At 40.4% G+C, this 14,165-nt stretch overlaps 1 protein-coding gene across 1 annotated transcript; it reads right to left on the reverse strand.

The window, feature by feature from the left end:
* Nucleotides 1–1,136: 1,136 nt before the first annotated feature.
* LOC101613921 (5-azacytidine-induced protein 2-like) lies at nt 1,137–2,322 on the reverse strand. The gene is given in 2 exon segments (XM_045140063.1): nt 1,137–1,416; nt 1,419–2,322. Coding segments are annotated over 2 exon segments (1,179 nt in total). The 5' UTR covers nt 2,322; the 3' UTR covers nt 1,137–1,140.
* Nucleotides 2,323–14,165: the final 11,843 nt, after the last annotated feature.

The raw sequence follows: 14,165 nt of genomic DNA on the forward strand, positions 1-14,165 counted from the left end.
CTCTTGCAAACTTACCAGAGTCTCTTGTGCCTTCATCTGCGGAATCCTGTCTGTATAGTGATAATTTAGAGAGTGCTCGCGACAGGTTTTCAACCAGACAAATGATTTCTGCGTACTAGTACAGTTGATCCCCCCAGATAACCTATTACCTTGATCAGGATGGCCCCTTACTATTAGAAATAACAGGATAAAAAAAATGAGAAATCATCAAACAAAGGGCTATTAAACACCAATGACCCTGACATGTGGTGGGGGAAGATAGCCACCCAGGAGCCTGATTCAGTTCCTAGAGACATGCCCAAACATGTCCCTTTTGCGCTTTTCACCCCAAGATGTACTAATCAAAGATGTACAACTATAACTGCTGCTTGCCTAGCCAGTCACATTAAAGGATTACCCACCTGGAATTCCCCTAGTTGTACTTAAAAGGGGCCTGCATACTCCTTTCAGGGTCACTATTTTGTATGAATGGTTGATCTCCACAGGCTGGCTGAGTCTGCCAAATAAACACCTTGCTTTTACATACTATTTGAGTTTGGGGTCTTTCTTCAGTGATTTTCGGACCCTTACAGAGGGAAGGAAGGGGAGAAAGGAAAGGAAAGAGAGAAAAAACAAATGACTATTTCTTGGGGATGCTTTTTTGGGGTAGTTCTTTTCCTGTGAAATAATATTTATCTTAATTTCATAAATTTTGTCAGAGGTGTCAGGGTCAGAGGCATAACTTCACACAGTTGCCCACAAAAGCCTAAGAAGCTCCCTTACCCTCATAACCTCAGTTCAATTTAAACTTGATCATTGACTTCAATGCAAAAAAGAATTTCAGGACAAGCCAGTATGAAACAGAGTTTAGTAGAGATCTTTTTTTTTTTAATCTGAGAGGAAAAAATTCTGTAATAAAATTAAAGGTCTAGAAACACATTCAGATTAATAGTTCATATAATAGCATATACCTGATTCCTAGAAGGGACTGAAGGGCACTCCTATCATCCTGGAAGATCAATGACATAATCTGTACAGTTTGAATAAATGTACATTCTGATGAACGTTGAAAATCTACATGGAATTTGTTAAAGAATGTCTTTGGTTCTGAGAACCTTTGGAAGTTACAGAGTGTGCATGATCAAACCACTAATCAGTCAATCAGTTCTTGTACAGGCAGTTCTGATTATGCTGATCCAAGTAAAGCAAGGGTGGCAGGATGGGTACAGGAAAAGTTTTACTTTCAGCTGCCCCAAATGCTGTCTCACTTGATTTAGGAGGGCTTGGAAATACGCAAGAATTGTCTTCCAGAGAATTTCTGCCATAAGAGTTGTGTTCCTGAAAGTCTGCGCCATCATTAGGAATGGATCTCTCATTATCTGTCCAGGATTGGAGAATGGCTTTTTCTGATAAAACCTTTATATCTCCTGGTAAAGGGAAGATGGAGTATAACAAATAGCTTTCCCATTGGGTGATAAAGGGGGGTGCCTTTTGTATGTTGCAGTGAAATTCGTCAAGTGTAATTTCGTGCTGTCTTTCCCAAGGTCTTCCACACATCCTACTGAGACACAGGCTTTCTTGACCTTAGCCGGGGTTTTCAGTTTCTTTAGTAGTTCAGCTTGTACTTAAGTTACCAGTTGTAAATTGGACATCTCTCTCTTCAGTTCCCAGCACGCATGTTCCACACTATCACTGGAAATGCTCAGTCTTTGGAGATCTCTGCTCTGCACACTGTCTTCCTGAGATGGATTCATTTGACGAGCTTTCTGCAGCTCCATCTTGAGATCGTTACACTCTTTCCTGGTCAGTTCCAGCTCCTGTTCCAAACCATGGATCTTCAGGTCACAGCTCAACTTTTCCACCTCCCAGTTTGATGAGGGTGGATTTAAATTCCTCATTACCTGCTGAGTTTCCACCTTTGTTCTTAGCTGCAGGAGCTCTACTTCTTTAGACTGGAGCTGTTCATTCAATACTTTCAAAGATTCAGAGTTGTCTTTATTCATTTTATCCAACTTACTCTTCAAATTATCCTGGTCAATGCAAACTTCTCGGTATGCATGATAGGCCTTATTTACTTGTTCTCGTCCCACAGAACTTGTCTCTTCATCTGATCGAGTTCCTGTAAGCCTTTCTTCCAAAACCCTTATTCTTTTCTTTAAGAATGAGTTCTCCTTCTCGGAATCCTTAAGTCGCTTCTTGATGTCTTCATATGCAGTGACCAGGTCAAAATGTGAAGCAACATATTCACCTCCTGTGTATATTGATAGTGGAGTTAGGGTGTCTCCTCTGTGGGCCTTCTCATGATTCAGGATGCAGATATCATCTTCCACTAGTGTGTCCATGACAGCTACCGCCGCCGATCTGAGCTCCAAGTGTTGGTGGTCCTCACTGGTCTCTGAGGGGGATCCTGGACGAGGTCCTTCACATGTCTGCGGCCCGGCCCCTGCGGGCCACGAGACCAGAAGGCCCGCTCCAGCACTGCCCCAGGACCGTCACGATGAGCCCGCCCCCAGGAAACACGAACTCCGAGTGGGACTCGACTGCAAAGCTGCAGCCGCTCGCCGCTGCGGGCCCAGCGCCCTTAGTAGAGATCTTAATTTAGGTTTCTTTTCCAAGGTGGGGTCTCACTCTAGCCCAGGTTGACCTGGAATTCACTATGCAGCCTCAGGGGTGCCTCAAGCTCACAGCCACCCTCCTGCCTCTGCCTCCTGAGTGTTGGGACTAAAGATATTGGTGATCACGCCTGGCCTTTTAAATGTAGATTTTTAAGCATAAGGGTTCACTAAAGTAAAGGCACTTTGGAAGAAAGTAGGACACACCCAAGTATATGAGTGTGAGCTTCTCAAAGAAAAATAAGACTTAAAAAAAATTATTTGTTTGACAGAGAGAGAGAAACAGTGGGCATGCTAGGGCCTCCAGCCACTGGAAACAAACTCCAGATGCATGTGCCATCTAGTGTATTTGGCTTATATAGGTCCTAGGGAATTGAACCTGTGTCCTTTGGCTTTGCAGGCAAACACCTTAATGGTTAGGCCATCTCTTTAGCCCTGAGTCATAATTTTTTTTTTTTTTTTTGAAGTAGGTTCTCACTCTAGACCAGGCTAACCTGGAATTCACTATGGAGTCTCGGGGTGGTCTTGAACTCACGGCAATCCTCCTACTTCTGTCTCTCAAGTGCTGCTGAGTCATAATTCTTAAAAGACATTTTAAATGCTGCACGTGGTGGCCTACATTTTTAATCCTATTACTTAGGTGGCAGAGGTAGGAGGATTGCTGTGAGTTCAAGGCCAGCGTAGGACTATAGAGAGAGTTTCAGGTCAAGCTGGGCTAGAGTGAGACCCTACCTCAAAAAACCAAAGAGAGAGAGACAGAGAGAAAGAGAAGTAAGACAGAGTAGAAGTAAGTCAGAAAAGCTTCAAAGCTGAGCAGGATTCCTCCCACACTGAGGAAAAGGTCCCGAGAGGAAAAGTCCACATGCCACCTTTCACCAGGTCCGCTTATAACCTTAGAGACGTAAATTAGATATTCAATTGGGATGAGTCTCATTTCCAAGTTCAAATGTATATGGAGACCTTGATTGGTTGGTGGGTGAAAGAATAGATTATAGACCCAGAAAGAGCTTGACAATGCTGGTACAGGGAGAGCTCACAAAAAGTTAAAGAGAGTAGACCATGCCTTTAATTATAGCACTTGAGAAGTTCTGATTAGGAGAATCACTGAGTTCAAGGCCAACCTGAGACTACATAGTGAGTTCAAGGTCAGCCTGGGATAGAGTGAGATCCTACCTCAAAAGAAAAAAAAAAATGTTAAAGAGACATAGGCCAAGAGAAAGAGTTAGGCAGAGAGAATGAGTATGTGCATTCCAGGGCCTCCTGCCATTGCAAAAGAACTACAGACACATGCAGTATTTAATGCATTGGGCTTTCCGTGGGTACTGGGGAATCAAATCTGGGCCATCAGTCCCTGAAAGCAAGCACCTTTAGCTCCTGAGTCATCTCTCCAGACCTGGTCAGTTTCTTTTGCATCATAATAAATTGCTCTTGCAAGAAAAGAGCATAGATAGATAAGCAATGTTCTTTACTGAATCTTTGATCTGGGAATTGGAAATGGAAATTTTCAGTTAAGAAAGCACAGTGGGGGCTGGAGAAATGGCTTAGTGCTTAAGGCACTTGCTTGCAAAGCATAAGGACCTACGTTTGATTCCCCAGTACCCACATAAGCCATATGCACAAGGTGGCACAGTCATCTGGAGTTTGTTTCCAGTGGTTGAAAGCCCTGGAATGCTCATTCTATCTGGCTCTCTCTCTTTCAAATTAGTAACAACATAAAATATTTTAAAAAGAACGAAGGTACAGGAGTTATCTCAGGACTATAAAGTTCCAGCCTGATGTAAGTCTTAGGTTGCTGCTTGGGTTTTTAAAGTGTTCTTTTATTCATTATTTTCTATGTCATAAAAGTCCGAGAACTACAGTCCTTCTTCAGATCTTGGTGGGACCTCCAAATATGTTGTGGGAGTTGAGAACAACAAACCCAGAATGGGTTTGTGGACTTATAACTCTCCAAGCTAGTGACTCAATTTCCTGTCTTACAATTAACAAAGAATTGGTAAGCATAGACATGAAGAAGGCAAATTATAATATAGTGTAGAAGTCAAGTAGAAAGGACACCAAGCTGAGAGCTGCTCCCTAAAAGATGCTGGGAGAGGTCCCAAAAGGGAAAATTTCTTAAACATAAATTTTGAACATTAGTTTAAATGAAAGAGAGAGACACTCAAGGAAGAATAACGCATACCTATGGTAAGTATACTCTTCACAAAGAGAGTAGAAATTATGTGTCTTAGCATTAATTGATAACTTTCAAGTTACATCTCAAAGAACCTTTTTCCTTTGTCTTTTTTTAAAAAAATTATTTATTATTTATTTACTTGTAATCAGAGAGAAATAGAGAGAAAAGACAAACTGGATGGGCTCCCCAGACCCTCCAACCTTTGTAATCGAATGCCAGATACACACACCATTTTGTGCATTTGACTGTATGTGGGTCCTCAGGAATTTAACTCAGATTGTTAGGTTTTGTAGACAGGCACCTTAACTGCTGAGCCATCGCTTCATCTCTTTTTTTTTTTATTTATTTCATTATTATTATTGTTGTTTTTTGTTTTGTTTTCTGAGAGTAGGGTCTTGGTCTACCTCAGGCAGACCTGGAATTCACTATATAGTCTCAGGTTGGCCTTGAACTCCTGGCAATCCTCCTACCTCTGCATCCCAAATGCTGGAAATAAAGGCTTGCACAACCATGCCTAGCCCTTTATTTTTTTAGTATTTTATTTTTATTCATTTACTTTAGAGAGAGAGAGAGAGAGAAAGAATGGGCATGCCAGAGCCTTTAGCTACTACAAAGGATCTCCAGATTCATATGTAAGCATGTGCATCTGGCTTATATGGGATCTGGAACATCGAACCTGGGTCCTTAGGTATCAAATCAGGTGCCTTAACCCCTAAGCCATCTCTCCAGGTCCTCCTTTCTCTTTTAGATAATTGAGATTATAGGGTGCTTCTAGATGTGATGTGAAGGGGATTATAAACTGATAAGGTAAAATCAAGAGCCACCAGGGTTATGCAAGGTAGTTGAGATCTGTCTTTTATTGTGAATGATGTTTCTGGTGATATTCCTAGAAAATTTCTTGTTTTGCCTTTTGTGGCACATGCCTTTAATCCCAGCATTTAGGAGACAGAGGCAGGAGGATTACTGGGTATTCAAGGCCAGTTTGAGTCTATAGAGTGTTTTCCAAGTCATTCTGGGCTAAAGTGAGACCATACCTCCAACAAAAAGAGAAAGAAATGAAAAGAAAAAGTCATGATTTTAGGTTTACAGCTTCAGAAGGGAGAAAGGCCTCTAGCAAACATTGTTGACTGTTGGAATTCTTTATTCTCAGCTGCCAGGAGGCTTCAATTAGGCAAGAATGAAGAGCTGTCTTCTCTTCCCATGTCCTAGTAATTTCTCTATCTTTCTAATTTGTCATAATTCCTTCACTGTTTGTAGTAGATTGAATGTGATACTTTAAATATATGGCACCATAGACTCATATGTTTCATTAAAATTGAGCTACAGTGGGATGCATCAATGTTGGCAGATCCTGGAGTCCAGCCCATACATGTGTTCAGAGCAGTTTGAGCTCTGATGGTTTGGGCTGGCTGTTGGTGGTTTCTCTTTGCATGAATCTATGACAGGGAGTTAGTTTCTTCTGACGTTAATGGAACTTCCTCTGGATCTGTAGACCTGAAATACACCCTCTTCCTCCAGCCTGACTCATGGTGCTGATTGCTGAGAAACTTGTTCAAAGGGGAAAGAAATACAGAGAACTTAGTTAGAACTGCGCTACTGGCCTAAAGGCAGGCTGTGCTCTTCTGCCCATGTCCAGAGACTTTGATCAAGGTTGAATTTAAACATACTGGACTGATATGCTTAGCAGAAGATATAAACCAAAAACATACGAATGAAGTATGGTTTATCACAGGCAAAACTCAAACAAGTTTTAAGTTTCAGGCACAGATGCTGGTTTTAGGTCGCTAAAGCTGCTATTGTTAAATGTTACAGCCATTAAGGGTGTGTTAGCTGCTTTACATTAAAAGGATGGCAAAGATACCTGAGGGTAAAGTCTACCCAGGAATGTCTGAATGAGTAAGAATGCAAATTCTTTTTCTTTTTTTCTGGTATTCTGAAGTAGGGTCTCACTCTAGGCCAAGCTGACATGGAATTCATTATGTAGTCTCAAGGTGGCTTTGAACTCTTGGTAATCCTTCTAGCTCTGCCTCTGAGTGCTGGGATTAAAGGCGTGTACAAATTCTTTTTCAAGGAGATGACTTGAAGGAAAAATTCTGAAGAAAAGAGCTTCAAGTTCAAGATTTATTTCCCCCTGTATTAAGTATTGGTTGTATGTGTTGTGCCAAGACCCCTGACCAGGAGCCAAGACCCCTGGTCACCCAGGAGTCACCTAGCGGACCGCCACAGAAGCAGAGACACTCGAATGTAAAAGCAACAGGTTTCTTTTAATGTCAAGCTTAAGCAGGGACTCAATCCACACAGACTGACGCAGCGGGAGTGGGAGAGAGCCCCGACCTTCTAAAAGTAGGGGTTTATAAAGGAAAAGAGTGGGAAGGGGGAAAAGGGGTTATATCACATAGCATCTTTTAAAATGATTGGTTCCAAGAAGGCGCTCGCAGGAACATTTCTAGTTGCTCATCTCTGGTCAGCAGGCTGCTTGCAGATCCTATCTTTCACAAGGGGCCAGAGGCCCTCAGAGCTAAGTATTTCTGGAATGTCCTGTTGAGCAAGCAAACATAAGTTACAGAAGCAAAGGTCGGCACTTTAATCAGTTAGTTCCTTATCTGAGCCGGGTTCCTCCTTTGTTCACAATGGTTTGTCCTACAATGGCAATGTCATTGTTTAATTAGTTACGTGTTATTTCTTTTTGGTCTCTCAGTATGCAGCTGCATACATGGTGATGGTTTTAGAAAAATGAAAAATGCACAGATATGGTCATAAATTGTACATGGTTCCAGGACCTGCTGCTGAGATGTGTTATGTGAAACATTGATGTCTGTACATAGAGGTCAGTGAGGCCTTTGTTTAAAGTTAAATCAGGAGCTGCGTCTGAAATGTGGCTTGTGAAACAGGATGATTTCCCTATATTGAAGGCAAAAGGGCCATTGTATGGAATTGTAAAGATGGACCATGTTTTATAGTGGAGAGCGGAAGATGTATTGGATGTACCAGGACAGTAAAGTGCCTACCATGGAGCGCTGTTGGCTCAGGATGCAAGTTTTCCCCAGGCTACTCGGCCCAGCTATAGGGGAGAAATAGACAACAATCTTTTGTCATTGGTTATGGATGTTAGACTTGAACCTCAGATGTTTGATGTTTACCTGATGGTTATTGATTTTTTGTGTGTGTGCATTCTCTCCTTGTTATGCTGTTTTGCAATGGAAATATTTATTCTGTGCCATTATCTGTTGAATGTATGTAACTTGTTTTCATTTTATAGGACTTACTATTATGAGACAGTCTTGAATCTCACCCAAGAATTTGGACTCTTCAACAATGTTAAAGTTGCTAAACCTTATGGTGACCTTTAAAGTTTGACTGAATACAGTTTACATTGTAAGGCAGTCATTATTCTATGAGGACCATGGCTAAAATGTGGTAGTTTTAATGTGATAGTTAAAACATTTGGCCTCACAGACTCAGATGTTTCATTACATTGAGCTTGCACCATGAGCTCCTAGTGGGAAGATCCCTACTACCGAGGGACATATCCCTGTGGGCAGATCTAGGAGTCCAGCCCTAATGTGTGTTTGGAAGTGGTTCTACATTTCAGCCCAAAGGTATATTCAGAACAGTTTCAGTTCTGGAGGTTTATGCTGGTTGTTAATGATTTCTCTCTGCTTGGACCTATGTAAGGGAGCCAGCTACCTCTGCCATTGATGGAATGTCCCCTGAATCTGTAAGCCTGAAAAAACTCCCTTCCAGAATCATTACATTTCCTTAGAAGTACATGCTCAACCATGTTTATTGCTACTCAATTTATAATAGCTGGGAAATGGAACCAGCCTAGATGTCCCTCAACTGATGAGTGGATAATGAAGATGTGGCACATTTATACAATGGAGTTCTACTCAGCAGTAAAGAAAAATGAAGTTATGAAATTTGCAGAAAAATGGATGGACCTGGAAAGGATTATACTAAGTGAGGTAACCCAGGCCCAGAAAGCCAAGCGCCACATGTTCTCTCTCATATGTGGATACTAGCTACAGATGATTGGGCTTCTGCATGAGAATGAAAATACTTAGTAGCAGAGGCCAGTAAGTTAAAAAGGAGACATAAAGGGAAGAGAAAGGAAGGGAGGAGGGTACTTAATAGGTTGATATTGTATATATGTAAGTACAATGATTGAGTTGAGGAGGTAATATGATGGAGAATGGAATTTCAAAGGGGAAAGTGGGGGGGAGGGAGGGAATTACCATGGGATATTTTTTATAATCATGTTTCCATGTTAATAAAAATTTTAAAAAATAAATAAACAAAATATGAAAAAGAAAAAATCAAAACAAAAACGCCCTTCCTCCTGCCTGATTTCTGGTGCTGCTTGCTGAGAACCCTGACTAAAACACTGTTATTTTCTATCTTTTCTTTTCTTTTCTTTTTTTTTTTTTTTCAGAGATAGGGTCTCACTCTATCCCAGGCTGACCTGGAATTCACTATGGAGTCTCAGGGTGGCCTCGAACTCACAGCAATCCTCCTATGTCTGCCTCCCAAGTGCTGGGATTAAAGGTGTACGCCACTACGCCCGGCTCTTTTCCTTTTTAAATTAAGTCAAGTAAGATCAAATAGCTTAGAATAAAAGCACAGTGTGATGCTAGTTAATAGTGACATACTATAGTCTTGAAATCTGCAAGATGTTGTGATTTAAGTGTCCTTACTACAAAGTATGATAATTTCATGAAGTAATTCATTTGTTAGTAACCATACCTAACAATTTTATGGTGTATTTATATTACAAAATATCAACTTGTATTCTATACATATAACTTTATCTGTCAATTAAAAACAAATTTTAAAAGTACATTTAATCCCATTTTTATGCATTGAGGTATAAGTCACATTAAAATGTATTATATTAGCTGAGAGTGGTGGCTTATGCCTGGTGATCCATAAACTCTAGAGGCTGAGGTAGGAGGGTTACCATGAATTTGAGATCATCCTGGGCTACAGAGCAAGTTTTTATTTTAGCCTGGACTAGAATGATAGTCTGCCTAAAAATAGGTGTTCCTGAAAGTTTCTTTATATTCCTTTCTAGTCAGTTTCCCTTTCCACAGCAGATTACATTATGATATAAGCCCAGGCTAATAAAATTATTTGTAAGTATTCTAAGTATTTCTTCGTAGTTTATATGATAAGAAATATCCCAGAAATGCTTTCTATATGGCAAACTTGGTTTCAGATGATGAAAATTTTAGTCATATGTTCCTTTTCTTACTTGTACTTTACTTTTCTTTTCTTTTTTTTCAAGGTAGGGTCTCATTCTAGCTTAGGCTGACCTGGAACTCACTGTATAGTCTCAGGCTGTCCTCAAACTCACAGAAATCCTCCTACCACAGCCTCCTGAGTTCTGGGATTAAAAGGCTGTGCCACTATACCCAGCTAGTTGCACTTATCTAGGTTTGATTTTTTTAAACATAGGAATTATTTTTAAAATTATTTATTTATTTATAAGCAGAAAGAATGGGAACACCATGGCCTAATGGCACTGCAAATTAACTTCATACACATGTACCATTTTGTGTATGTGGCTTTACATGGATACTGGAAAATACAACTCAGGCTGTCAGACTTTGCAAACAATTGCCTGTAAATGCTGAGCCATCTTTCCAGTCCCCCAGGAATTCTTCTAAAATGTCTGTGAAAAGAAAAAACAAACATCTTTCATTTATTTATTTATTTGTAAAAAATATGTATTTGCAGAAAGAGAGAATGGGTAAGAATTCCAGTTACATGCACCACCTGGTGCATCTGGCTGTATGTGAATACAAGCAAATTGAACCTTGGACAGCAGGCCTTCCAACCAAATACTTGAGCCACTGAGCCATCTCCCAGAGCAAGACTATTTTTTTCTTTTTTTTATATAGAGTAGGGCTCCTCAGTCCCTGTGTGTCATAATTTCTTTCTTTTTTTTTTTAATTTTGTCTTGAAGGAGAAAAAGAATGATAGGGAATGAGAATGGGCATAACAGGACCTCTTGCCACGGCAAACTCCACACATGCACCACTGTGTATGAGTCAGAAAAGAATAGATTCTGGAGAAAAAAAAAAGAGAATTCATTTTGTTGATAGGTTCTTCACGTAATTTCAAGAGATGATGAAGTAGTTTAAATGAAGCAAAGAAAAATGAAATTAAAATCAAGCAGAAAGAAAAAGAAAGGCTTGACAATTTTCTCTCCGTGTGTGTGTGTGTGTGTGTGTGTGTGTGTGTGTGTGTGTGTGTAAGAGAGGGGGAGGGAGGGGCTCACAGTTTCCTGAAACTAACAAGGTTCTCAAGGCCCTTCTAAAGTTGTAGCTATAAGAAACAATTCCTCCTGGGAAGAGACTCTCCTACCAGTGTTATGCCCAGATCATGGAGTCCCCCAAGACCACCAAGAGAGTCAGACACATACACAACAGCAAAGAGCTTTATTTCCAGGTTAAGCTCAGGCTCCACACTTTACTAACCCAGTGGGTCTGTCCAAGAGCCCCAAATGGCATGGGGGGGGGGGGGGTGTCTTTTATTAGCTTCAAACAAAGAAAAGGGGAATTTCCATGTAGCAGTTACATGATTGATTGACATTTAGCAAGAGCATATATGTTGCAAGATGTTTGGTTACATTGTAGCTGAGAAATATTAAACTTATCTATAGTCACAAGAACCACAGGAACGTATAAAATTTACTTGTTCCTTTTTGATTGGCCAGTTACAGGGATTATTGGGGTACTGAGCAGTTTGTGGTTGTTTTTCCCAGAAACTGCAAAATGCTGTGTCAATAATTTGGGCCCTGCAGAGCAACAGAAACTTAATCATATTAATATAATTAAAGTCTGTCATGGTGTTACTTTGGTTTGGGCTATTCATTCCCCACTCTGCTTGTAACTTAAGAGGGTCCAAACTCGGGTCCTTATTAGGGGAGAGATGGAAGGGATGGCTAGTGATGTAGAATATTTTTTTAGATGCTTCTATGTCATTCGTATTTCTTCCTTTGAGAATGTTCTATTTCGCTCCATAGCCCATTTTTTATTGGCTTGTTTGATTCCTTAGTATTTAACCTTTTAAGTCCTTTGTATATCCTAGATAGTAATCCTCTATCAGATATACAGCTGGCGAAGATTTTTCCCATTCTGTAGGTTGCCTCTTTGCTTTTATCACTGTGTCCTCTGCAGAGTAAAATCTTTGTAATTCCATGAGGTCCCAGTGATTAATCTGTGGTTTTATTGCCTGAGCAATTGGGGTTGTATTCAAAAAGTTTGCAGGGCTTCCCATAATTTTTCCTCTAACAGTTTCAGAGTTTCAGGTCTGATGTTAAGGTCTTTAATCCATTTGGACTTAATTCTTGTGCATGGAGAGAGAGAAGAATCTATTTTCATCCTTCTACAGATATATATCCAGTTTTCCCAACACCATTTGCTGAAGAGGCTGTCTCTTCTCCAATGAGTATTTGTCGTGAGCACTCTCAAAGATGATTGGTTGAGAGGATTCCGCCGGCGAAGGCCAATGATACTCAGACACTGGTATACTTGCAAAGGAGTTTACTGGGATGAAAGTCACGCACAAGCAAGTCCAAATGATCACAAATAATATTATAGCTAATATAATATATAACCAAGGTATATTCATCGCTACATTACTAACAGAAGAATATTTTTAACAAGTCTAACATGTATACGACCTGAAAACGCGAGGTTCGAGCTGCGATGTTTTACTTTCGGTTTGCTGCGCTCCAAGCCGAGTCTTGGTCCACTGGCGTGAGCTAGTGCTCTGGCTTACGGATGATCATTCGGGCAGAGTGTCGGACTGATGAATTCGGATCGGTGATGTGTCTCGCGGGGGTCTCAGTCAGGACTGCTCAGTAACCTTTCAGTCAGGCATAGTGTCGGGGAGACTGAGACAATGGTTGCTGAGCAGCTGGGGTTTTTATACCTTCCAATACTTATCTTACAGTTTCACACACACATCTGCTAATCTCTACTACGTCACTGCACACAGATAGTCTTATTTTTGCTTACAAGCTTTGACTTTGCATTTTTTACTCTCACAACAAACTTGTTTATCCTAAACTGACCCTGGACTGTATGCTGGTCCTTACATGCTCATAACAGTATTTTGGGCATTTTTACCGAATATCAGGTGGCTATAGCTACTTGGGCTTACATCTGAGTCCTCTATTCTGTTCCAATGATCTTCATGTCTCTTTTTGTGCCACTACCATGCTGTTTTTGTTACTATGGCTCTGTAGTATAGGATAAAATCAGGTATGGTGATACCACCAGCCTGATTTTTGTTGCTCAGTATTATTTTAGATAGATATTCGAGTTCTTTTGAGATTCCAAATGAATTTTGGGATTGTTTTTTCTATTTCCATGAAGAATGCTATTTCTCACATGTTTAATATCTAACATTTATAAATATAGGCAGACCCTGTTACCAGTCTTGAAAACAATACTAATATATTTATATATTAATTAATTTAACCAAGCAATTGTTAGAAAAGGACAAATAAAACAGTATAAAGTTATAGCACTTGTGTTTGAAAACATCTTTGATTAGTTCAGATACCTGTGTGGGTACCAATTAAGGATTGATTTTGGAGGTTATTAATGCCTCTCCAAAAAGACTGTAGGGACCCAGGAGTAGCCCTATAGCTTACTGTGTTGTCTGTCTGTCAGGATGACTCAGGGGCGTGCTCCCCAAGTAGTTTTCGCTGCTTTGGGAAGTCAGGAGGACTGATTGCACCTCAATTGTGATTCTCCTCATTCAGACTGTACACCAATTTTGTTTGGGTCTCCATATCCTCCCTGCTCAGGAAAACAGGTGATTTACCAGAGGTCCAGTGTACAAGTGTCCCATCATCTCCAGTGGCCTCATGACCTGGGAGCACAGGCCAAAATATTGGCACATTTTACTCAGATGATTCCAATTGGCTTTGGCTTCTATGTAGGTGACTAACACACTTAGAAGAGACACCAGCTTGAATGTATGTACATATAGAGCACATTTGATTACTGAAGTGGATTTAGTTAAAGAATGGCACAAGGGCTTCTAAGATCACTTTGTCTAATTTTTAAATTTTTTGTTGTACTGTGGCAGCATAAGCCATATATCTGAGGTATAGAAAGTAGGCACATCTCACATTTTTTAAAAATGTTTTTATTAGTTTTCTATTCAGCAAATACAGGCAGTTTGGTACCATTATTAAGCTCATCCGTGACCCACCCCCTCTGCCACGGCCCCTCTTTCTTGATGTATATGTGTCGTGCATTGTGGAGTTAGCCCACAGTTATTGGTATGATAAATGTCTTTGCATATCATGACCCAACATGTGACTCTGACACACTTTCTGCCCCCTCTTCCCCAAAATTTCCCTGAGCTATGTTGGTTTCAGT

The sequence above is a fragment of the Jaculus jaculus genome, chromosome X, assembly GCF_020740685.1.
Source record: "Jaculus jaculus isolate mJacJac1 chromosome X, mJacJac1.mat.Y.cur, whole genome shotgun sequence".
NCBI lineage: Eukaryota > Metazoa > Chordata > Mammalia > Rodentia > Dipodidae > Jaculus > Jaculus jaculus.